The 24,842-nt window shown below is 38.8% G+C and overlaps 1 protein-coding gene across 1 annotated transcript in view; it reads right to left on the bottom strand.

Moving 5' to 3' along the window:
• Nucleotides 1-24,842, bottom strand: part of Col5a2 (collagen type V alpha 2 chain) — a 153,329-nt gene that overhangs the window by 26,241 nt on the left and 102,246 nt on the right. Inside the window, exons 12-31 of the mRNA XM_023712336.1 lie at nt 23,877-23,930; nt 21,012-21,065; nt 19,298-19,351; nt 18,374-18,418; nt 17,917-17,970; nt 16,578-16,622; nt 15,529-15,582; nt 11,158-11,256; nt 10,812-10,856; nt 10,601-10,699; nt 8,729-8,782; nt 8,398-8,505; nt 7,396-7,449; nt 6,441-6,539; nt 5,881-5,934; nt 5,142-5,240; nt 4,979-5,032; nt 4,837-4,890; nt 3,149-3,202; nt 2,308-2,361 (exon numbers count right to left, since the gene is read on the bottom strand). Coding sequence (XP_023568104.1) covers nt 2,308-2,361; nt 3,149-3,202; nt 4,837-4,890; nt 4,979-5,032; nt 5,142-5,240; nt 5,881-5,934; nt 6,441-6,539; nt 7,396-7,449; nt 8,398-8,505; nt 8,729-8,782; nt 10,601-10,699; nt 10,812-10,856; nt 11,158-11,256; nt 15,529-15,582; nt 16,578-16,622; nt 17,917-17,970; nt 18,374-18,418; nt 19,298-19,351; nt 21,012-21,065; nt 23,877-23,930 — 1,287 coding nt within the window. The remainder of the gene's footprint in view (nt 1-2,307; nt 2,362-3,148; nt 3,203-4,836; nt 4,891-4,978; nt 5,033-5,141; nt 5,241-5,880; nt 5,935-6,440; nt 6,540-7,395; nt 7,450-8,397; nt 8,506-8,728; nt 8,783-10,600; nt 10,700-10,811; nt 10,857-11,157; nt 11,257-15,528; nt 15,583-16,577; nt 16,623-17,916; nt 17,971-18,373; nt 18,419-19,297; nt 19,352-21,011; nt 21,066-23,876; nt 23,931-24,842) is intronic.

Here is a 24,842-nt window from a genome sequence, read left to right as displayed (position 1 = left end):
GGGCTGAGCTGGCCACACACACACACACACACACACACACACACAAATAAATAAAATTAAAAAAAAATAGCAATGGAGAGCTGATCTTTTAAATGACACCAATTCAATTCTATTTAATTGAGTAAATATTTCCCAGGATTTAATATAAACAGAGAGCGCAGCTGGGACTTATGAGTTCAAGTTAGTACAGTCACATCTACATGAAAGCTTCAGAGTGTTCTTCACTGAAAGAATTTTTCATTTTAAAACTTCCTTCTTTCAAAAAGATAACAACTCATCTTATTTTCTAAATGGCTTGTCCTCAATTTGGCATGATCTTCCAAAAACCCAAGCCTGATGGATATTAGTCCCCATGTGAAAGTTCTTTACCACTGAAGAAGAACAAATTGGACCTAAATTGAGACTGTGCACAGCCTGTGCCCCAATTTGCCCCCTCCAGTCTCATCTCCACACTCTTTTCAAGTTGGACCGAGAGGCTTGGCATACTGAACTTTGTCAAGGTGATAAATCAATCCGCAGGTCTCTGCACCTGCTCTTCCGACTTCCTGGGGTGTTTCCTTCTCTTCCTCTGCTTCAGCCACCAGCCAGCCTTCAGAGCACCTGCAGTGTCATTACCTCACCAGGGAAACTTTTCTTGCACCCTCACCTCTGGATCAGATACATCTTTTCTGTTTCCTATGGATAGTGTCTGCTTAGAGTATTTTACTACTTTAGGATTGCACGTACCTTCGATTTTTCTCTCTCCTACTCCACTGTCACATGGGGGCGAGGCCCAAAAGTGTTCAGTAAATATTGGATGAGTGAAACTGCACAAGTGAATCACTCAGAAAGTTTGTACTAATGGTGATTGGACAGGATATCATGTCTGCATCTTGTACTATGAACAACTACTATGAAGACAATAATATGTAATGTATTAACTATTGGAACTGTCCTACTAACCTGTTTTGAAACTGTCTCATTGCTATTTGTTTCTCAATAAAGTTAATTAAAAAAAAAGAACCATCAGAGATCAACAGAAAAAAGAATAGAATAAATACTAACACTGTGATAAATCACAGGGACCAGTATCATAGGCTCATACTATTGTGATAAATCATAGAACCACGAATGTGCTCAACTTTGCAAAACCATTAGGAATGCCAGATACCCTTGGCAGCAAGACTGGCTTTCATGGAACCACTTCTGTGTCCCTGCTGCAGCAAATATCTTGCAGGACAGAAGGAAAAACAAGTATATAGGAAAGGAGCTTTCCATCTGGGAGCATAAGGCAACAACTGAACACATAACCATAGAGCCAAGAATAACAGTGATAATTAATGGCTCCATTCTTTCCTGCTGTTTGGAACTGTTTTCTAATCCTTGAGAAAATACGTGCACTGTATTATAAGAGACATTTCTACATATTAAAAAGTTTCCAAAGTAACTTCACTTCTAAAGAGTTTGCTTGTATCTGATCATTTATTAACTGCAAATGAAGCTGTCTTATTATCACCCAAGGAACTGACAGAAGCAAATAGTCTTCAGAAATGAGCCCAGCTGCACCAATACATTTTTCTGGCCTTTTGGCCCAGCTGTCCTGACTTGTGGCATATGTGATCAACAGGTATCACTGGACAGGCCAGGCTCCGAATCACCTACTGCACATCAAGTGCAAACCATAGCTCTTGTTTGTTTGGTTTGGTCCTTGGTTTTCGTTTTGGTTTTTTGCTGATTTTTTGTCTTGTTTGTTGTTGTCATTGGGGCAAAATAAGGAACCTCATTTATGAAGTTGTCATGTGCAGAATCTGCCAAAACAATGTAAACTCACTTCAGGAAAAGTAAAATAGCATGACATTGTTTTCTTACAGTTGGTGTCACCTCATGGGGTGGGGGTGGGGGGGGTAAAGGATGCCAGACGTCACAGAAAACCCACTATGCTGCCTGCACTTAGAGAAGAAACTAGAAATGCAAGTGCAGCGATCTCAACGACTGGCGGCAGTTTGCCATACTAGAAATGTCTGGAAGCTCAAAGCCACCCCTGTGAGCACGTCTGCGATTGCAGAGGCCCTAGGTACCTGGGACTAATCTCGCCACGGCTCCATACAACAGTATTAAAGTATTTATACAAGTTTTTCTTTTCCTGAATTGTGTATACATTTTTGGCAGACTGTAAATAAAAATCCCCATATGTATTGTTTTGTGTCATTATCAAAAAATTGTCATTTGCAGTATACATGATTCCGTGAGTGTTCAAAGAGATAACATGTACAAAGAAAACCACTCATAAAAAGTGACATCTTGAGCTATTATTATTTAAAAACTTACTTGATCTCCTGGCTTTCCGCCTTCCCCAGGAGGTCCTGGAGTCCCAGGGAGTCCCTAAAATGGAAGAAAGGAAAGTGAATCTGTAAAAATGTAATAGGTTACCAACATGAAGAGTTCACCTTTTACAATACATGGAGTCTCTATGACTATACATCAGCAAAAGATATTGTGTACCCAGGTTAAGGAAACATTCAAGAAAAATCTATTCACATGCTTAGAAGAAAACTGCTTCTAAGAAAACATAAGAGCCTATCAATTTACAGGGTTAGACTTCTTTAACTTGCAGACCATTTAGCAAAAAGAGAGAGACAGAGACAGAGACAGAGACAGAGAGACAGAGACAGAGACAGAACGAGAGAGAGATTAATAAAGCAAAAAGTTCTTCACATCTGCAGAATTTTCATGTCTGAGAACAACACTTGAAATTGCTAAATATGACTGGACATCACTTCTGAGGTTTTTATCACAAATTGTGATTATTTATGCTATTAAATACTAAAAGGTAAATATGTGCAGAGAAATCATAAAAAATGGGCAATAAGAAATTCTAGTGACTGTGCCAATTAAACTAGATAAATCTTAAAGCAGTTATAACACTAAGCCTTGTTCAGATACTGGGAGAGTTCTGTGACTTAATTTGTTAATAATTGTGTGTTCAATCAGTTTTTTAGGGGAAATCCATTCCTTATCTTTGAACCAAAATATTTGATACTTACCCAAACATCTACCTTACTACCAAAAGAAGAATGATTTTTTGAAAGTTTGTGATCTCAAACGTATGCTTCCCTAATTTGTGAAGGCATTCACAGGGAGAAGCAACAGAACCTCGATTCACACATACCTGAAATCCAGTGGGCCCGGGGGGGCCCTGCTCGCCTCTTTCCCCAGCTAGGCCCTGAGTCACAAAGGAAAGAAAGCCATGAATAGAGTGACATTTCTATTTCCACTTCCTGTTTATGTGAAGGACTAGAAGCATTGATGTCTCTGTATTTCTTCCAATAACATGCTCTTACTGCAACCAGATAATCAACTATTAAAAATCATCAAAGGGTACTATTTGAAGTCCTTGCTGGTAAGAAAATATCTTCTAGAGACAGTCAAGAGTCTCACAGCATGTAGTTATATTTTTATCCAGTCATAAAACTTATGGATCCAACAGCAAAATTATAGGGAAATTGAATATATTAAATATGGAAAAACCCATTATTTTAATGTATCTAATCTAAAAGGGCAATGGTTTCCATTGTAGCGCACTTCTAAGTGGCATAAGCAAAACTTAAATTTTCAAACCCAAAATGACTAAAGAAATTAAAGTTAACATTTTAGAAAGATATTTATACTACTCCACCCTAAAGCAACAAACACGCCAAACTATTTCTGATAAACCAACTTTAAAATCTAGGATGAAGACATAATCTCAAAGGATAAATATTATTCCTTTTTACTCCTCCAATAAACGCCAGCTTAAGCAATATTTATGAGATACATTACTGAAAGGAGGTACGTATAATTCAGCATTTAAATATTTTGGTTTTCTAGTGTATGTTTGCGGTGCCGCAAAACTGCTACAAGCAAGCATCAAAACTTGGTCCTTTTTTCTTCCCATTCCTTCCATTTACACATCTCCCCCGCAAGCAGATTATATTCCAATCTCTGCAAAATCTACCTTCCTGTTTCCTAAAATAAAATACATTGCAAAGTATTTCTTTGTCAAAATGTATTTCCTCCAGTTGATATATTCTTTGATGGACCCGTAAAGATGATGAGGTAACTTTTGCCATCAGATGGTTAGAAAGTTTAAAATGAAAAGACCAATTGTTTTTATGTATATAAAGATAGCTGAGATGATTGTACTACTAATTTCTATCAGGTCTTTGAAGGGAAGCTAGTGCTTATATTGTCTGATTCAGTTTGCATGCCTACACCTGATAATCTTCAACTACTTTGAAGACAATAATATACAATATAATAGCCATTGTTGATTTATCATCTTGTTTCGAAATTCTGTACCTTTTTTTTTTAATTCTGCATCGTTTTTACTTGTTTTTGTTTGTTTGTTTTGTTTTGTTTCTTTAAAATATACAAGAACAGCGTTGGCCAAATAGCTCAGTGGATTAAAGTGCCTGCTTAGGCAGACACAGGGACGGGGAGTTCGATCCGCGGGCTTGCTGTGCCAGCCCTGACCCCCAGAGCGCACTGAGATGGCGATTGAGACTGTGCATGGTGGCGCACGCCTGTAATCCCAGCACTTGGAAGGCTGTAAACAGGAGGATCACTATGAGTCCGATCTATACAGTGAGACCCTGTACACCCTGTCCTAAAATACAAAATAAAATAAAAGACCAATCATTTTGTTTAAAAAGATAGAAAGCACAAGATTATAAGGAATCAAATGAAAAGATACAACTGAAATTCTCCAACCCTATGGATTCTCATTCATTTGCCTTGCAACCTCTTCATTAGCAAAATCTTTGACAAACCCAACTGAACAATGCAACACATAAAGACCATTCCTGAGTGATCACATACCGGGGGACCAACAGGACCAGAAGGACCGACTTCTCCATCTTTCCCCGGAGCTCCCTAGGGTCACAGAGAACATTTGTGAGGTGAAGTCGTGAGCATCTGGATAATTTCTTTTTTTTTTCTTTAGTAGAAAATGCATAGTTACCCTCTGTCCGGGAACACCGGCATTCCCTGCTTCTCCAGGTTTTCCAGGGTCACCCTACAGAATAAATTGAGGCTGTTCCAAAATTCAACTGATTTGCTAAAACATACGTTGGTCCCCAAATGAGAATTCTGAAGAGACAGCAAACACTATATGCCATACTCACACTGCTACCTTTGGGACCTGGAAGGCCCATACTCCCAGGCTGCCCTCGGATGCCTACGGAGCCTGGAGGACCCGGCCGGCCGTCTTCCCCAGGAGCGCCCTACAAGACAGCAGAGCCAGCAAAGTTGTGCAGTGCACTTCTCTGCACAGGACATCAATTGGCTCTTGCCTTTGCATATGATGAAAGTTGTGCAACTTTACAATGTTCCTTTATTTTAATGTTAATGAATCAGAACAGTTGGATAGGTATACTGAGTATATAGAACAGAGATTGCATCCTCATCCTGTTCATAAACTGAGTGTTCACATTTTCTGGAATTGTCATAAAAACAGAAGGAGTCTTCTTCCATTTACTCCAGGTCATGTTGTAATATTAGGAATGGATTTAGAGTACATAAGCTGTCAAAATTCACTCTTATTTATCTCTTCCACATGTAAAATTAGATCTCCAGATATAAGCATATTGCTAATAGGTGAATTCCACCAATATTGAAATTCATCATGTTAACTTTATCACCAAAGTAATTTCACTCTCGCGCATGCATGTTAATAAAATTTGATCTATATCTAGATTAATTTGAAAACACACAGCCCCTAAAATGTTGCTACTGAGGGGCATTATAAATATGTAAACATCCTCAGAATCCATCAAGGCAAAACCATTAACCTCAAGTAAATACCATTTGAGTTCTAGCCATCCAGTATGTTCAGGATAATAAGCGCTTGCTTAAATCACTTACCAAAGGCCCAAGTTTCCCTTCAGGACCTTGAACACCAGGATTTCCTGTCAGACCCTGAAAATAAGAAGGAACTGTGACTTTGTTCCCAAGTGGCAGCTGAAGTAAGATTCCCAAGAGGGAAACTCACACTATGTCATTGGCAACTGCATGTGACAGAAATTGTATAGTACACATAAATTTTTAAGTAACTTTTATTAAAATCAAGCTCAGGAATTGTCCTCACAAGAGACCATACAAATTGTTTTAGCAAGAATTTTTTTTAAAAAACTGTAAAAATTAACTAACAGGAGTTTTTGCTCATCAAGCGGCAAAGCTATTTATACACACTACTTTGAGAAAGGCAGACTAGAAGATACTGTGCTTTATATGCACCACAAAAATAACAAACTGGTATTTTTAAATTAATGAGTTGGGTCAAAACCATAAAACAAAACAAAACAAACTTTTCCCAGCTGTGAATGAGCTAAATTTAAAAAAAAAAAAAAAAAGATTCAAAACCTTCAACAAGTGCCCAAAGGATTTCTTTCACTTGAGGTGGCGGGGCGCTGCAGTGTGCTTACCCGAGCACCTGGAAGGCCAGGTTCACCTGGACGCCCTGGGTCTCCCTGGCCTCCTTTGGGTCCTGAGGAGCCGACAGGGCCGCGCTCTCCTTGAGCACCCTGCTCCAAAACATAGAAGACGAGTTGGGGTTAACAGGGAGCAGCAAAAGCCAGCAGGGATGAAACCCTCCCCTCCTAGTTCCCCCCAATGTAAAGTTTCATCAAGAGGAAAACAATTTCTTGAAAACAATATCACTTCACATTTTGCTGTCATTTGTGTTCCTTGTAAATAATTGTCTCTGCCCTCATCATTAACCAATGAAACATCCGGCTAGGGCCAATAATTTAGGGTTTTTTCTTAAAGAGTATTTTGAAAATGTCTAAACTTCCAACTAAAAGATATATGCTATATCAGTTAAAGTGCCTATAAGCCATTGTTCTCAGATTGTCCCTGGAGAAATTGAAAACATGATCCCACATTCTTTCTTTCTTTCTCTCTCTCTCTCTCTCTCTCTCTCTCTCTCTCTCTCTCTCTCTCTCTTTCTTCTTTCTTTCTTTCTTTCTTTCTTTCTTTCTTTCTTTCTTTTTTTGGTACAGGGTCTCACTACACAGCTTGAACTCGCAGTGATCCTCCTGCTTTCAGCCTCCCCAGCACTAAGAATGCAGGCATGTGCCACCATTCCCAGTTTTGGTGGCTGGCTCAGCTCACTAGGGCCCCTGCTGTGCTGGAAATCAAACCCCAGTCTCTGCTCTTTCCTAAGCAGGGGCATAGTCCACTGAGCTATCTCACCAGACCTGAGCCCATATTCATTCTCTTTTAGATCTTTTGATGCCAAAACACTACACAAGACACATTTTGGCTAGGCCACCATCTTTCTGGACCTGGAGTCCTGTGCACCAGAGTTACATCACATGCTAGAAAACAGTCTTTTGGAGCAGCTCATGCGTGAGCATTGCACTGGCAGAGTGATCTCACCTTCGGGCCAGGTAAACCATCTGAGCCTGGAAAGCCACGATTGCCAGGAGCACCCTACAAAAGGCCAAATGCAACTTTTAATGGCTATTGACAATTTTGCAATCAAGTGAATAATTTTTCTTGTCAGTATCATAAAGTTGTAGGAGCTGTGATCAATCCAACATACCAATAGGTAATTAATAAAGATCATGCACTAGATAATTCTTCAAATAAAAAGAATATTCTAATGATTTACAATAAACTTATATGGAGAATAATTAATATGTACACTGGAGAGCCAAATCACCATATATGGAAATCAAAATGTCCACAGCATGCACTAGTGTTGCCTTATATTAGAAGCCCCTGGAATCCTCCAAAGCTCTATGTCAATCTGAGAATACTGTCCATACCAGTCTGCTTCATTGTATTCCAATCACAGAAATCTCTTCTGATCTTCAAATGGTATTAGCAAGTCCTTTCTGACCCTCCTAGCTTAACTGTTACTTTCTCCTCCACTAATAATGTTCTTTCTTCTTCACTGGGTGTCAGCCAAACACTACCTGCTGAAAGGACCCTACTCCCTGGACACTTAATCTAACATTGCGGCACTGCCATGTACTCCCAATGTCTTCTTGTTTAATAGTGGACACGGCACTTACTCCAGTGTGGGATGTGTTTCCATCCCCCTGTTGATTTGCTCATTCATCACTTACCTCTCCACTGAGGTGTAGGGTCTTAACAGCCTACACGTGAGTGCTGGGGCCACAGCTTCCTGTTTACTGATGCGATCCAAGCACAAAAAGCTCCAAGGGGTGTGGAGCAGTAATTCAGTTAATATTTGTTGAAGAAATAAATGAAGAATGACTCGCCATTTGGCCCTTTTCATAGACAGACAACTCTTATACTATACAAAGTACCTGCAGAATATACCTTGACTGCTTTGGTTTTCCTACTTATCCCAAACTACAGTCATGCAGTTCCTCTACAGCTCTATGAATGCATTTCATTACTCAAATGTACCCTTTCTCCCATGGGGCCTGGAGGACCGACTGTCCCTGGGTCACCTCGAGGGCCCCTCTTGCCTTCTTCCCCAGGTGGGCCGATCGGACCTTGAACACCGTGTGGCCCCTGTTGAAATCAGAATGACAGTTACCAAGAAGAGTCATGTGGATGATAATCGGGAGGCTTGTTTAACAAGGCTAAGTCCAAAATTTTAAAGTGTATTAAAAGATTAAAATATTTTCATCACAGGCTATTAATATTCCCAGTTATTCTAAAGATTTGGACTTTTTCAGTTGTATACTTCTGAAGGGCATTTATGCTCTTATAATTGAAATAAATGAAGACTTACTGGTTCCCCCTTGGGGCCAGCTTCTCCTTTGAAACCTGGAACTCCTGGATCACCCTAAAATAAAATATGTCACTGATATTGAGAGATAGCAAGCCTCTCACCAACCTGCTCTAGGCAGCTGCAGTGACTAGACTATACCATTTTCAGCTGCTAAGTCTACATTGCACTGGTACGATGTAATCATTTTTTTATTTTGCAAATGTTGTAAATTTTTATATGTAATATATGTAAATTTTTATAAAATTAGTACAATTTATTAGTCCATTTTACATTGGTCTTCAAGAAGTTTGCTTTTTAAAATATGGTTTTATCACACAAATTACTATAATTAAAAGTATTCATTTATTCAAATATGATCATTAAAATTAGAACTAACAAGGAGCTGGTGAGATAGTTCAGCAGTCTAAAGCACCTGCTTAAGCAAGTTTAGGCAGGCGCAGAGGACCTCGGTTTGATCCCTGGTACCACACGCCATACCAGCCACGCTCTCAGGGCAGGCTGAGCCAGCCAAAATAAATAAATAAAATATAAAAAAACAAAATTAGAACTAACAATGACAATTACTGTAAGTGATGTTACTATAAGTTTATTTTAGGATAGAGGCTTGTTTATTCAAAATGAAAATAATTTCATACTCTATTTGTAATGAATTCGGAAATTTCGAAGAGTTATTCGTAGAATGTTCTACTATTTTGCAAATATGTCTTGGAACATTACTTGCAGACTATTTTGCATGAAAAATTGCAAATTCAGAATATGGCAAAAATCAACTGTGACATATCAACATTTATACATCAAGAAATTTCTCATAAGCATTTAGAAAACCTTTATCAGCATATACCAGCATAGCCACACCATTTAGAACAGAATCTAAAATATTTGTTTAAGTAAGTAGTAGGAGAGAATTTTTTTGGTTTTATGTACCAAGATAAAAGTTGTATAAGAGCAAGTTTTCAGTGTATCTATTTCACAATGTCTTTCCTAAAAATTTCTGTAAAATATGGAAACTCATTCCATGTAAACAATATGTTAGAATAACTCTTCAAGAATAGCTCTCAAGGGATGGCCAGATAGCTCTACAGACTATAGTGCCTGCTTAGGCAGGCGCAGTGACCAGAGTTTGATCCCTGGCATACTGCGCTGTCCCCACCCCTGAGGTGCCCTGAGAGAGTGACTGAGACTGGGCGTGGTGTCATGCACCTGTAATCCCAGCACTCTGGAGGCTGAAACAGGAGGATCACTATGAGTCCAATCTGTTTAGTGAGACCATGTAGATCCTGTACTTAAAAGTACATTTAAAAAAAAAAAAAAAAAAAAAAAAGAATAGCTCTCAAAAAATCATTGTTAAACCCATTTTCTTTTCTTTTTCTTTTTCTTTTTTTTTTTTCTTTTTGTACCAGGGATTGAACTCAGCGCCCTGTGCTTGCTAGGCAGGCACTTATTCTACTAAGCTATCTCCCTGACCCTTTTTTAAAAACTCAATTTTAGCCAAATCATCATTAAAAATTCCTATATACCTCTATGTTTATTCTCAATGGCTTATAAAATATTTCCATCACATTGATTATTAAGTTATTTATAAAATTCTATGAGTTGTATCATGAAGTCACTATTTCATGACACTGAGATCTTCTCACACACCATAATTTACATACTGCAGTGCTCAGCTTAGAATCCGACAGTCAACTAGAATCTAAGCATCCAAATCACAGCAACTTCCGGCTTTCTTCTGCCAGCCATTCCAGCCTTCAGCACCCTTGTTTGGATGCCACATGCCCTCTGTTTTATTGCACCTCATTACTTGTTATTTCTCTAGGCACTCATGGTTCAATTACACTAAAGTAAGACAGCCGCTTCCAACGATGATATTACCGGTTGTCCTCGAATTCCCTGAGGTCCAGTGCTACCCTGAGGGCCGGGAGATCCAGGGGGCCCTAGCAAGCCAGGAGGGCCAGATGTACCTGCTGAGCCCTGTCAGATAACAAGAATGACATGATCAGTAAACACCTAGGAAGGAGCCCCGGGCCACAATCTAAAAAGGTGCATCATTTGCGCTTCACGCGGCATAAATGCAGTTACTTACTGTGGGGCCTTTGGCACCAGGTGTACCATCAGTTCCCATAGCACCCTAAAAGATACACAGAAAGATTCTGAACCATTAAGCCTTATCTGGATACCCTATGAATGAGACTCAGGATGCAGAGAAACAGAAACAGCCTCCCTGCTACCACTATATCGTAAGATACTTTTTTGACTGTCATTTCTACTGAATAGGTAAAATGTGCAAAACTGAGGTGAAATCCTTCTCATGGGCTTTAAGCACTCACTCAGAATTGAAACACAGCATCTTAGGCTACCTTGGATTTGTTCTGCTATTATAATAAGCTCCCCTCTTGCTGGGCTGGTTCTTAGACACCCTGGGAACTTACAGGAAGACCTTGAGAGCCAGCTGGACCCGGCGGCCCATTTTCACCTCGCTGGCCCTGAGGACCTTCAGGACCTCGAGCCCCCGTAGGACCTGCTTCTCCCTAGAAGGGGCAAAAGGAAAGATTCATTCAAGGAAAACATGAGAGAACTATGGTATGACATTGATGGCATAGAGATTTTCCTTTTAAATCTAAACACTTAGAGCGGCCAAGAGCTCAACTTGGCTTATCAGGGAAGGGTGTGTGGATTGGCTCGCTTACGGAATGGACTCATTCCCCACCCTGTGCTGAGGTCACCATGTGGCAGCCTCTACACCAGGAATTGCTCCCACATCCCAACTTCCAGTTACAGCAATCCTAGCCATCCACCGGCTCAGGACCTCTATGGAATCTGAATTCATCTCCATTTATCAGATCATTTTAACTTATTGCACAGTTAACATTCAGTGTAAGACTAGAGCTATAGTCAAAGCTGGGCATATCCTTATTCCAGATCTTGGTATCCCTGTAGCCGACCTAGCTCAATATCACAGGTCTTCACACCCTGAAATCAAGACCACCTTGGTGTAAATATCAGCAACACAGACTCTATAAATAAAACAGCCAAGTGGAGGAAAATTAACTGGATCTCCTGTACTAGCATGACTTATTTCTATTCAAAGAAAACCTAGGCATTTCAGGGCCACACAGTTAAGCTTGATTTGATCAGGAGATAAACCAATGTATCAAAATTTATTTAGGTCAATTACTTCCTAGTATCTCTAAATAAGCCAATATCAGCTGAAATGTACTGCACAATTCAGACACTACTTCTCCAAATGAGTAAAATTCACTGTAAAAACACGTTAATATATAAAAACATTATTTTTAATGTTTCATATCATTGCAGAATAAGACATAGTTTTCTATGCTACACAGCAGTATTAAAAACTCATGTTTCAGTGTGGGAGAGATGAGTTGATTAACAAAAAGTTTGATTCTATTTACTTTCAACAAAGGGTTTATTCAGTATAATAAAAACACACGGGCTAGGATGTCTAATGAACTTGACAATTTTTAGCAAAGTAAATACCTCATTTGTTTAAGAAAAAAAGATACAATAAGCATCACTAAGAGCAAAGCAGAGTGCTCAAGTAAACCTAATTGCTACCTTAATTTTCATCCAAGATAGTGCTCCAGACAGAAAACAAAATTCAGGAAGATTAATTAAGATAAATGAATAACTTTTGGTCTAAGTTTTCTCCATAAAACATTTGGGACATATCTATAAAGAAAATTCATACTTCATTCATGAGCTATTCGTTCTTGGTTCCTCTACTTTACTCCATATGCTGTATACCTATGTATTTGTAATCCTAGAGGCACCAGGAAAACTCAAATCATAAGCCTTGAGCAGCTCATCCATATCAATAAAATATACTAAGTCCTATTGCCTTTCATCAACATGCAAAGAGTAAATTTGGAAGTTTGTTTGTGCGTAGAGCCAGAGACCATGGCCCAATCGTACAGAAATAGCAGAATTTTAGAGGAAAAAAAGACCAGAAATTTCATGTTGGGGGATAGAAAGGCAAAGACAGGGGATCAACTTCTGAGAGAAATGGCTGTGCCAGTTTTTGAGTTTTGAGAAACCAACATCCAGTCTTGTAAACATGAAGGAGAAAGGAGAAGTATCCACAGTGCCTGCCTGTCAGCTGTGATTGCTGGTGAAGTTGAGCTAACATCTGCTATAACAGGAGCAGAAATCGCTTCCTGCAACTCACAGAACTCAGCTTTGTGAGTTTTCTTTCCTGTTACCCTAGCCAGAACTCAGTCTGGAGATGGAGGGTCTTACAAGAAGAGTACATTGATGTTTCCCATTTTGATAGGGGTCCAGGGAGGTTAGGGTGAACTCGGTGGTGTTCAAATTTGGACTTCAGGGCCAGAGATGTCACTCAGTGGTCAAGTTCATGCTTAGTTCACTTAGTTCCTGAAATCAGCCTCCAGAAACACACAACCATGCACACACTTGTGCACACAACCCTGCGTGTGCATACACATGCTTGCACACTTGGACTTCAGAATCAGAAAAAAAACAAAGATTCTCAAAGAAATCAAGGACAGGTGAGCAAAATGACTGAGATGCCCTCTTTAGGCAGCACCGTCCCCAGGGCACAGAGCGCGCAGGCAGCCATGGAGAGGGTGTGGACAAGACTGGACCTGATGATTCCCACGCTTCAAAGGGTGCCTCAAATGTCAGGGATCGTTTCTTCCTAAATTCAAATCCAACTTGAGCAGCACACTCGGGAAAAGCAGGAAGCTGCACATCGCGCATGTCCTCTGTGTCAGGGCTCATGTGGTGGCTCTCACTGATTTGCAAAAAGTAAAACTAAAATAGGGTTTCAAAACAGGCTAGTAGAAAAATAACAGTCATTAATGCATTGCATGTTATTATATTCATATTAGCTATTCAGAGTAAAAGATCAGGGGCCAGGGAGATGGCTCAGTGGAATAAGTGCTTCCCTGGCAAGCACAAGGGTCTGAGTTCAATTCCCGGTTCCACCAAAAAAAAAAACAAAAAACAGTATAAGATATAGGCATGAAATATTGTCCAAACAATATTAGAGCAAACCTTTCTTTTCAGTGAACTAAGAGATACTGTCCTATCATCTATATAACTACATATGATATATATCATATATATAACTATATATATATGATATCACATATATAAAAATATATATCACATATATAACTATATATGATATCATATATAAAATATGTCATATATAACTCCACATGATATATATACAACTATACATGATATCATATATATAACTATATATCATATATATAACTATATATGATAGATATCATATATAAATTATATATAATTATTTATACTATATATACTTTATAAATATATATATATACACACATATTATCAATTACTCATTTAGCTTCTCCCACTAGTGAGACAATATGACATTTACCCATATGGGTCTCATTAATTTCACTTATGAGTATGGTCTTTAGTTGCATCCATTTGCCTACAAAAGCCTTAAGTTTATTCTTCTTTATGGCTGAGTAGTATGGCATCATATATTTTTTTTAAAAACACATCTTTTGATCCATTCCATGGTTGATGGACATTTGGGTTGTTTCCAAGATTTAGCTATTACACATTGTGCTGCTCTAAACATGGGTGCACAGATATTGCTGTGGTATGATTTTAGTTCTTCTGAGAAGATACTCAGAAGGGGAACAGCTCAGTCAAATGGGACTTTGAATCCTAGTTTTTTAAAGAATCTCCACACTGATTTCCACAGTGGTTATACCAGTCCACACTTGCACCAACAGTGGAGAAGTGTTCCTTTTTCCCCACAGCCCCTCCAGCATTTGTTATTGGTTGATTGCTTGATGATAACCGTTTTTCAGAAATGAGATGGAATCTCAGTGTTGTTTTTAATTTGCAGCTCTCAATTGACCAAAGATGTTGAACTTTTCTTATATATTCATTTGCCATTTGTATTTCCTCATCTGACAGTGTGTTTTCATCCAAGATGTCCATTTTGGGATTGAGTCTCTGAATTTGGGGGCCCAGTTATTTTCAATTGTTTAGATATTCTTATTAATCCTAGACAAAATTCCATGAGAAAACAGGGCTTGGAGGAGCCAGGTGATGGCCCATGGCCACATTCACTTGTTTAAGGCTGAATCTTACTAGCAAATCCCTTCTGCAGATGAATAAAGTTATTGCCAAAAGGAAACCACAAATGAAGGGGAATTGAATGGTACATTGCTTACAGTTTGACAGCTCTGAATTCATTTTCTGATGTAGCTATCATAATCTTAATATCATCCTACTGTAAACTTTGAATTTCTCCCAAAGTACTGAGGAGAAAAGCAAATAGTGACTCACTACAAATATAAGCCATCCCAGAAGAACACTTTAATCCATTCCCATGTGGAGAGCCAAATATCCTCCCTGCCTGCTCTGTAATGGCTGCAGGCAGGGTGGCCAAGGATGTCCAACTTTATTTGATACATTCTGATTTATTTTAACCTACCATGATTTGAAACATTTCACTATTACTACCCAGCATGCTACTGAAAAACACAGACCCAGTTCATTTCCGATTGCTTGACACTGGAGTGTTATACATTAGATTCTTTGATATTTTAATTAAATAAATGTGAGTTACTCTCCTTTATTTATATATTATGTAGAAGCTTTTCTTTTCCGTGTTTATTTCCCCATCACAATGGACAGTGAACACACTATTCTAGGCTCTTTCTTTAGTTCAGAGCAATGTCCATACTCCTCAGCCTGTGAAAGGCCACTCTCCATTTTGTGACTCATGCGCTCAGGCACACTTAGATGTATTTATTACTTACTTTCATTCCAGGATTCCCCGGAAAGCCAGCAGACCCAGGTATGCCAAGGGGGCCCTATGAAAAGAAATCAAGCGCCGGTCAGTCATGTATCCCATTAGTATGTAGGTTGGGTTTTGATTTCCTAAAACATGTCAATCTGTATTTTGACAAATAATGTAAGAAAACTTTGTTTTGTGCTTTAAAAATCATAAATACAACAATACAATTTTATTTCAGGTACCTTCCAACATTGATTTAAAATACTTCTGAAAAATGTAGCTAACCGTATTCACAAACCAAATCCATTTATTTTTAGTTTCACACAAATTACATAGATTACATAGTTCACCAAACTCCTTAAAAGTATCTATTCAGCTACGGTTTTTAGCATTGTAGCTCTGTGATATGCGGTCTGCCTGCAGTAATAGTAACTTCAGCTCACCTCTGTCTAGTTTCTCTCTGGTGTTGTGCGTGAGTTATCCCTCTACATAGGGATGTCTTTGCTGTCTTCATCTTGTCTTCTACAGAACCTGTACACGATTCCTGTCAATCCACTCCTATGTTCAATATTCCTGAGTTGTTCTCATTACCCTAAAGAAAATAGCTCCACACTCCTTAACACAATAAATGTAGTAAACATCTCCTAGAGCTAGCACCTGCCGGCCCATCCAGCCCTACCCTCTTAGCATCTCCCTGAAATCACCGCATGTTTATCTATACATTCTATGGGCCAAACTACCTTCTTGCCCATTCTATATATTTATTTTCCAAGACATGGCTTGAAAATTCCCCTTTCTTAGGTTTTCTTTTATGTTCTTCTTCACTTCAGGTTTAGATACGTCCTCTTCTATCCTGCTATACATCAGTTTATATTCTAGATTGCAGCACTTGGTAATAATTTTATAGAGTGATGCTAATTAATACGTCTAGTTTTCAAGGACAACAACTGTGTACTTAATATATTTTATCTCAAGCATTTACAGCATAACAGGTGCTCTCCAAGTGCTTCTGCATGCGTCCATGAAAGAATGCACAAATTAGTGAATGACTATAAAAGAAACATAACCCACCATTGGTCCAGGTTTGCCAGGCATGCCATGTGCACCTCGCTGTCCCTAATTAGAAGGAAAAAGAACAAGCTAAGATTAAAATTTCTTCAGTATTTTTCATAATGTATTTGCTTTATAAACAAATTCCATGTTAAAAATTAAAGGATAAATATGAATGGTGACTGATTAAAACTGTCACTAAGCTAGCAGCAATAAAAATACACATGTACACAAAAAGTAGTATTAAACACTTTTGCCCATAAGACAACAAAAAATAGAAAGACTGAGACATGAAACTGGTTCAACTGGCTCTTTTGGCTTTAATACATCATGGTCTAACCCATGAGCTCAGAGACAATGAGATTTTGCACCTCTTATCCTTCTTCATGGCCAGGCTAACACAGAAGAGGACTACCTTTGCAAATGTCTACAAGCAAAAAAGCCCACACGCACAGAAATAATTGCCCAGTGAATTTTGTAGACCTCACAGAGGTCCTCCAGGACTGAGGTATTCGCTATCATCTGAAAGTGTCGCAGGCTAAGGGCTCACAGGTGCGTCTGTCCTAGAGCCTGCTCTTGTCTAACGGGACCACCTCTGGCAGGGTGCCCACAGATGCTTGGCTTCCATGCACAAGACTGAGGAGCCCCACAGTCTTCCTGAGTTTTGATGAAGCCTGTTGCAATCACAACAAAATTCAACTTCTCTCTCTCACACAAATGCTGCTTCTTTTGTTCATTCTTTCACAAGTGTACTATTCAAGCACACTTCCCTAGTAAACTTTCTGTGTGCAAATCCTTCTGCTGGGAAAGGAAACCTGACCAAAGGCCTTGACACAATCAATGACAGGCTGGGTGCAAGGAAGTAGACTACACAGGAATTCCTAAGCTGGGTCCCCTCTGGCCTGTTCGTAACAGATGGAGTAAAGGCCCTTTGCCAAGTGGTGCTAGTACAGAGGTAAAGACTGTCGCTGAGCTAGGGCACCAATGTAAAGTAAAGGGCCAGGGGGCAATGTCATTGGCATTTGAAAAAAGTTAAAGAAAAACATCTATAAATTTCATGACAATTTGTGGCTCTTTAGCACATCCACAGCCAAAAGACAGAGAAATACACTGGCAAGTCAGTCCCCATGAGGGGGAGGGATGCTCTATAAATTCTCTTCACAGCTTTTGAAATTTTAGGTTATCCTGTCCAACACTTAAAATTTGAAGTTTAAACCAAAATACAAATATTATTCAAAGAAAACAATATAGCAGCAATTGACCTATTGTTACTCTCATTTAGAAAGCATATTCAGTAAAACAAACCTTAAAAACACTTGAAACACATATCTCTACTATAAATAAAATCAGATAAACTTACAGGAGCTCCTTGCGGCCCAAGTCTTCCTCTTTCTCCAGGCATCCCTCTTGGACCCTGTAGGTAAGAGAAGAAACATCTCCTGAAGTATTTAACGAGAATTCTAGATTGTTTGACTCAATGTAATTATTCATCACACAGCAATATTTCCAGGAACAGTTTTCGATGTGAGAGATTCTCTACCTCTGAAGACATCTACACTACACTAGCACAGTAACAGATTCCACTTAACCTAGAATCGTGAGTGTGATATAGAATGTATATTGTGCTCAAATAATGCATATAGCAAGCCAGTAAGGGCACTTGTCAGTTTAGAATAATGAAATACAAGAAGAACTCTTCTCCAACTGGAAGACTTGTTCTTAAGCTGCTAATTAAGATTACTTCAGTAGCTAATTTTTTTCCCATTTCAACATTCTCTTAATGTTGTCTAAAAATAGAGAAATATGGAAATACATACCAGTGGACCCATGGCACCCATTTGACCAGTAGGACCAGCTTCCCCCTAAAACAAATTGAGATGTAATGCAACATAAGAAACCCAGATTCATATTAACATCTCACAGTTCCATATGGACATAATTTTAAAGGCATGTTTTTGAAGATCCTATTTAAAAAGTGTGCTTTCAATGAGCAATTTCAGAATTTATTGCCTGATCTTAAAACTAAATGAAAATTTGGTCTCTATGGAATTAGTCTAAAGTAGATATAAACAAGATCAATAAAAACTATCATACATCGCTAAAAAATAATTATATGTCTATGTCTCATCTGTCTAAAGTAAAATTTTACCAAATTAAAATTGACTTCATGTCCTCTGAAGGCCTATTTAGAAAACTTAGCAGTAACATTTTAAAGCCAAATGTTTTTCCACATGTGCATTTTATGATCCTTCCCACTGAAAACTCTTTCATATTTCCTTGATTTTTTCTCTCTGGTTATAGAGATAAATAATGTAGGGAAAGAAACAATGGCTAGAAGTTGCTAGAATTAAAACAGCAATGAATAACATAGCAAATTGGATTCACCTATTAATTAATTAATATTTTATGTATGTATTTTTGTACAGAGACTCACTACAGAGCTTAGACTCACAGTGATCCTCCTATTTCATCCTCCCCAGTGCTGGGATTATGGGTGTGTCCCACCACACCCAGTCTTGGTGACCTGCTCAGCACACCCAGGGGCAAGGATGTCATGGCTTGTGGTGCCAGGGATCAAACTCTGGTCCCTGCACTTGCCTAAGTAGGCACTTATCTTGCTGAACTATCTTGCCGGCCCTCCTATTAATTTACTTATACCTTTATTTCCTACAAAATTATTGCAAAACTTTGTAGGCACTAGAAATGCGAAAGTGAGGTTAAATTGAGGGTTGTGCAATGACCTTAGCACCAGGGGCTCCAATTTCACCTTTTGGACCTTCAAGACCTTTGTGTCCCTGAGAAGAAAAATTTAAATTAGTACGTATATCCTGTTCTTGTTTCAACTTTCCAAAATCATAAAGGAAGAATCAAAACTAAGCTCACAGAAAGTGCATTATCAAAAATATAGAAACTCAAAGTTATTAGTCAAAATAATCCCAAATTCTTAATAGTTTTTGAAAAAGCAAATTCAAAAGAAATTAGTTTTCTCATTTATATAATATTCTCAACTTGCAATACTGATAATTATCAAATTGTAGCTTCATGAAAATTTAACCTGCAGCAACAAGTGAAATAGTACCACTTTTAAAGATATATAATCACAAAATATGTGTTACATTTTAATATTAGAATAAGATTAATATAAGAATAATTTTAATATAAGAACCATATTCAAAATATAATTGGTTCTCTGTATCCACAGGTACTGCATCTATGGATTCAACCAATGAAGTTTTGAGATTATCTAAAGAAAAAGTTAGTGACTTATATTGTGCAGTTAGCCTATGACAGCTGCATCTATACTGAGTGTGTACAGATTTCTCTTTCCTAATTATTCTCCAAACAATGCAGTACATTGAATATTTTCATAAAAGTTACATTGCATTAGGTATTTTTTTTACAATTTTTTAAAATTTTTATTTATTTGGTACAGGGTCTTGCTATGTAGCTAAAACTCATAATGATCCTCCTGTCTCAGCCTCCCTAGTGCTGGAATTACAGGCATGAGCCACCATGCCCGATTTCAGTGGCCAGCTCCATGGGCCGAGGATTCCGGGGCTGGAATGGCATGGCATGCGGCACTGGGGATCAAACCCAGGTCCTCGTGCTTACCAGGCAGGTGCTTAGACTGCTAAGCTATCTCTCCAGCCTGTATTGGGTATTATAAGTGATCTAGAGGTAATGTGACACAGATGAGAGGATGCGCCTCTATAATGTGCATCTCCTACATCACTTCATACAAGAGAATTGTGTATCTCTGGACCTTGGTATCCTTGGGAGGGCCTGGAGCCAATCCTTGCAGATACAGAGGAACAATGACATTTAATTATTTATATATCAGCGAACATTCTAACTAACTCAACTGCTTGAAACGGATTAGTAAGACTCATACTAAATGAATATCAGACTCACTTTCAGATAGAGAAAAAAGGAAAAAAGAAAGAATGAAAGAAAGAGAGAGAGGGATGGAGGAAAGAAAGAGAAAGAAAGAAACTGACCTATATATTATAGTGTGGAAGAAACACATATTACCTTGAGTTACAAATGAATCATTCTATAACTTTCAAAACTGGGTTGCCCGAGTTCCTCCTGTGACCTGGTGCACTCTCTACGTGAATTATGTCATTTATTCCAATAATCCCTATTTTCTTAACTGCGTTTCCTATTAGCTGAAGCTGCTGGCCAGAGACCGCTTTCATGCATCATTGTATTCTCTTTTGTAGCCTAGCATCTAACGCAGAGTCAGAACTCAAACTCTATTTCTTTATAAAATCAAGTGAAATTCATAGGAAATGTAAAAGAACATTGTGATTTCACTAACCGGCAGTCAACCGTGCAGCCACAGCCAGTTAAGGACAACTGGCAAAGGGAATTGTAAAGACATCTAAGATAGGGATCACAGACCCTACTCAGTAGATTGTGGTGTCTGAGAGGCCTACCAGGGCCTGAACTTACCCTGTGACCCTTCAGGCCTGGAAGCCCAGGAGCCCCAGGAAAGCCTCGAGCCCCCTAGGGAAAAATTAGATAAGGCATTTTAGAATCATAAATATGAATAGAAAATAAAAAATTTTCAAGACAAAATCCAGTACATGGTCTTGACCAACAGAGCGGCACACTTTTATCCTGCAGCAGGTACCTGGGGATTAAAAAGCAACAAAGCAAACACAGAGATGGAAACATGCCTCTCCCAGAAGGGCACACAACCCCCAGCTACTGGTTTGATGACCTTTGCAAGTGCTGAGATGGTCTCATCGTGTCATTATTAGCGGTAGGAAAAAGTCTGTGTGAATCAACATGTTGTATCCTAATTGACCAGGTCATTATATAGGGAAAGATTCAGAAGATGAACGTAAGAAGAACCATTTTTTCCACTTTATACTGTGTCTTGTTTCTGGTGCAAGAGTAAACTACTTTGTAGCCAGCCAGTGCTTGTTATTTTCCCTGAATTTCTGAACACTGGCTGCATGATACAGTGGGAAGGACAGTGTGATGCTATAATAACACACAATTTTTGTGGAGATTTGAGGACAGTCTTTGCTCTAATTCCTTAAAAATAAATGAAGTGAAATAGTCAACAGAAAATGTGAGAATCGCTTGGTTCCTTGACTCGATAATTTCTAAATTTCTGCCAATTTTATGTCTCTCCCACAGAAACACAATAAACTTTTAAAAAACTATTGTAATACAACAAAAATCAATTCAGTGGTACAACTATTTTGAAACAATGTTTTCAACTTTTTCTTTATGTTAAAATAGATAATGGTCCTATGACCTAATTATTCCCTTATTTTTGTCTCCTACATTAATTTGGCTTGCATTGAATTTCTATTCCACTGCCACCAGTAGATTTTGTTCCCTGACAGCTCAGATTGATGTTTTAAATTATTATCAATTATTAATTAACATCATTAATCTTCCTATCCTTGCCATGTACTCTTAGGCCTAGATGGTGGGCACTTGATGAACAGTCACTGGTAGACAACTAAATGGAAAAAATCTTTAATATTTCATAGTTCCATGGCACTTTTAACCTTCCCCAAGGATCCCTTTCTCGGGTGTTAGCAGTCAGACGTAGAACTTAAAGTCCTCATGCCACATATCACAAGCCTCATCCACTCTCTACTAAGTGGACGAATAAGAAACTTGAGAAATTAAATCCATATGCTAAAGTGAGAGTAATAATTCCTCCATGACTTCATGCAAGGAAAATATTTCTTTAGTGTTTTGAGAGTATCAGAGTAGAGGTACACTGAATCCGCTCTCTGAACAAATGAGTTCCCACTAATTCTTCTGTTTACATAACCCTGCTTAGGAATCCTCTCCTGCCAAGAATCCTCTTTAAGTTTGCATCTAGAGTCCTCCCTTTTCCTGAGATCTGGCTTCCTTCCATCCGGGCCAGACAGGCAATGCACACCCATCTGAGCCTATAGGTGAATTACTGAGATATGTTACTTCAAATAGTTCGTTAACTTCAGTGTTCTGGGGTGTGGGACGGAAATTCTCCTGCGATTACATATCCCTAGCATAACAAGAAAGTGAACCAGATGTCCCAGCGCTCATAAAGAATTCTCATTCTGCTGACCCAGGACTGTCATCGCCACACAATCACACGTGGCTTTGCTGAGCTCGCGGAGCGCATCTGACTAGCTGCTCACAGAGGCTTCCACCGTGAGCGAGAGTGCGGCTTGCGGAGGACAGCTGTGCTGATAACTAAACCTCATGCCTCCATCTGCATCTCCTTTCCAGACTGACGAATGGAGGAACAAAGGAAAGGGAGCATGGGGAAGGGTCATTGGTTTCACAACTGAAATCATACAATCCTTAGAGCCCTGCAAATTCCCGCTAAAGGTATTCATTTGTTTAAAAGCAAATAATCCCTAGTACTGAACCTCGTCGACTTTCAGAATGTAGATAAATGCAGTACTGTGGGTTGTGCTCAGCGGCAGGAACATTAGGAAGTGAGAACACACCGGATGGAGCAGGCTGGAGCAGTTTAGGGCCATGGGGCAGTATAAACCATCAATCAGAGCAGGGAGGCCAGAGAGAGTGGTGCTTGCTTATCACGCCCCAGCGGCCCTGTTTTTGTGCAGCACTCACTCAGCACGACCTAGCAAAGCAAAGTGAGGAGCGACAGGCAGGAGGGTGCAGGGTCGTTCAGATGGCTCAGCTCCTGAATTCTGGGGCAGAGGGGGAGCCACGGAGCTGTCCCTTTAGTGAGTCCAGAGGGAAGAAAACAGCTGTGCTGGAAGGCTGGCAATCATTACATCTTGGCCTAAGATTTTAGGGCCCAGAATATTAATCAAGACTCTCTGGCAACATTAGATCTTACGGAGCAGCCAGAGGCAACTTGTCTGTAATTTATCATTGGAAATGATAAACAAGTAACAAGTTCTTTCGGGCCATTGTTTCAGACATGCGGGATAATTCAAAATAACAAATAAGTAGGATTGAAATGTTGGAATTGTCAAAAGGCAAGGGTTATGACTTCTGAATTTTTTTTTCTTATTTTCTGAAAATGTGATAGTCAGTTTGGAGAATATTTGTGACACTCTATTCCATATTAGGTTATAATATAACTCTCTGGCTCTAGGGTTAGTTATTCCTACGGGGCCAATATGAAGGAGGGAGGTACAATTAGATGGAATGCTAGCTAAAAACATCTTATGATTTTTGATGTCTTCACACAGGAAACATTACTTGGGCACCTGCATTTAGTTAGTGTCTAATACATGACCATGCAATTAATTGTGAAGTAGTTTAATGTTCTTTATTTCTTGACTTTTATCTTTATGTCATTACTTTGAAGAAGTACAGACTTACGGGTGATCCTGTGAATCCCACATCGCCAGTGTTTCCGTTCCTACCAGGTTCACCCTTAGTGAGGAAAAACATGGGTGGGTTACAAGGATTAAAACATTCTTCTGTTAGCCTAGATCACAAATACACTGCAGATTTAAAGTCTTTAGAAAGTTTGTGTGCAAAGCTCCACACCATATAAAAAAGGAAACAAATAAATGAAATTCTAGGCTCTGACCGCAATCTCTTCTGCACCTCAATATGTGGAACTTTCATCATTTTATACAGGAGAATCATTGGCTATAAACTTCCCTGCCTGATGTAACTCACTGTTTTAGGACCATTGAAATTCACATACGTAGCTACACATGTGCCAAAAACATGGTTCCTTCAAATACTATCTACCGGTCAATGAAAAAAATAACCTACCATATTTATTCTATCTCAAAACTTAGTGTCATCTGCTTAAACAAATACTGTAACTCAGAAGTAAAAAGACTGCATTTATTTCATTTAGCGTTGCACATAAAAAATGCCCTTCCCTAATTTAGTCTCAATTTTGCCACAACTAAGAATCTAGGAAATCAAATACATTGTTTCACATTCTTCTCTAATTACTTATTATTACCATTAATCTCTGTAGTCATAGTTCCACTTTAGGGATCCATATTGACACAGGAAATAGGTATGATGTGTAGTATAGGTCCATAATCACTTATACTAACACAATTTCTAAACTTCATTTCATTAAGCTCTCATAATGAAATGTTGCTCTACATGAAGGGCAATGTATTCTTTTTTCTTTCAGGTCAGTTCAGTAGCTCCGTGAACAAGGGTTCTAGAATATGAAATCCTACACTCTCCGTAGGTGGCTGTTTAGACCATGACAACAATTTGGATAGCACTTACAGAAATATTAATCCAGAGAATGTGGAAGAGAAACAGCTCTTAGTAGAACACAATCAAAATTAAGGTCCTTTTACATATTTG

This window comes from Octodon degus, unplaced genomic scaffold, assembly GCF_000260255.1.
Source record: "Octodon degus isolate 3935 unplaced genomic scaffold, OctDeg1.0 scaffold00025, whole genome shotgun sequence".
In the NCBI taxonomy this organism is placed as follows: Eukaryota; Metazoa; Chordata; class Mammalia; order Rodentia; family Octodontidae; genus Octodon; species Octodon degus.
This window is presented reverse-complemented; position numbering and strand designations above follow the sequence as displayed.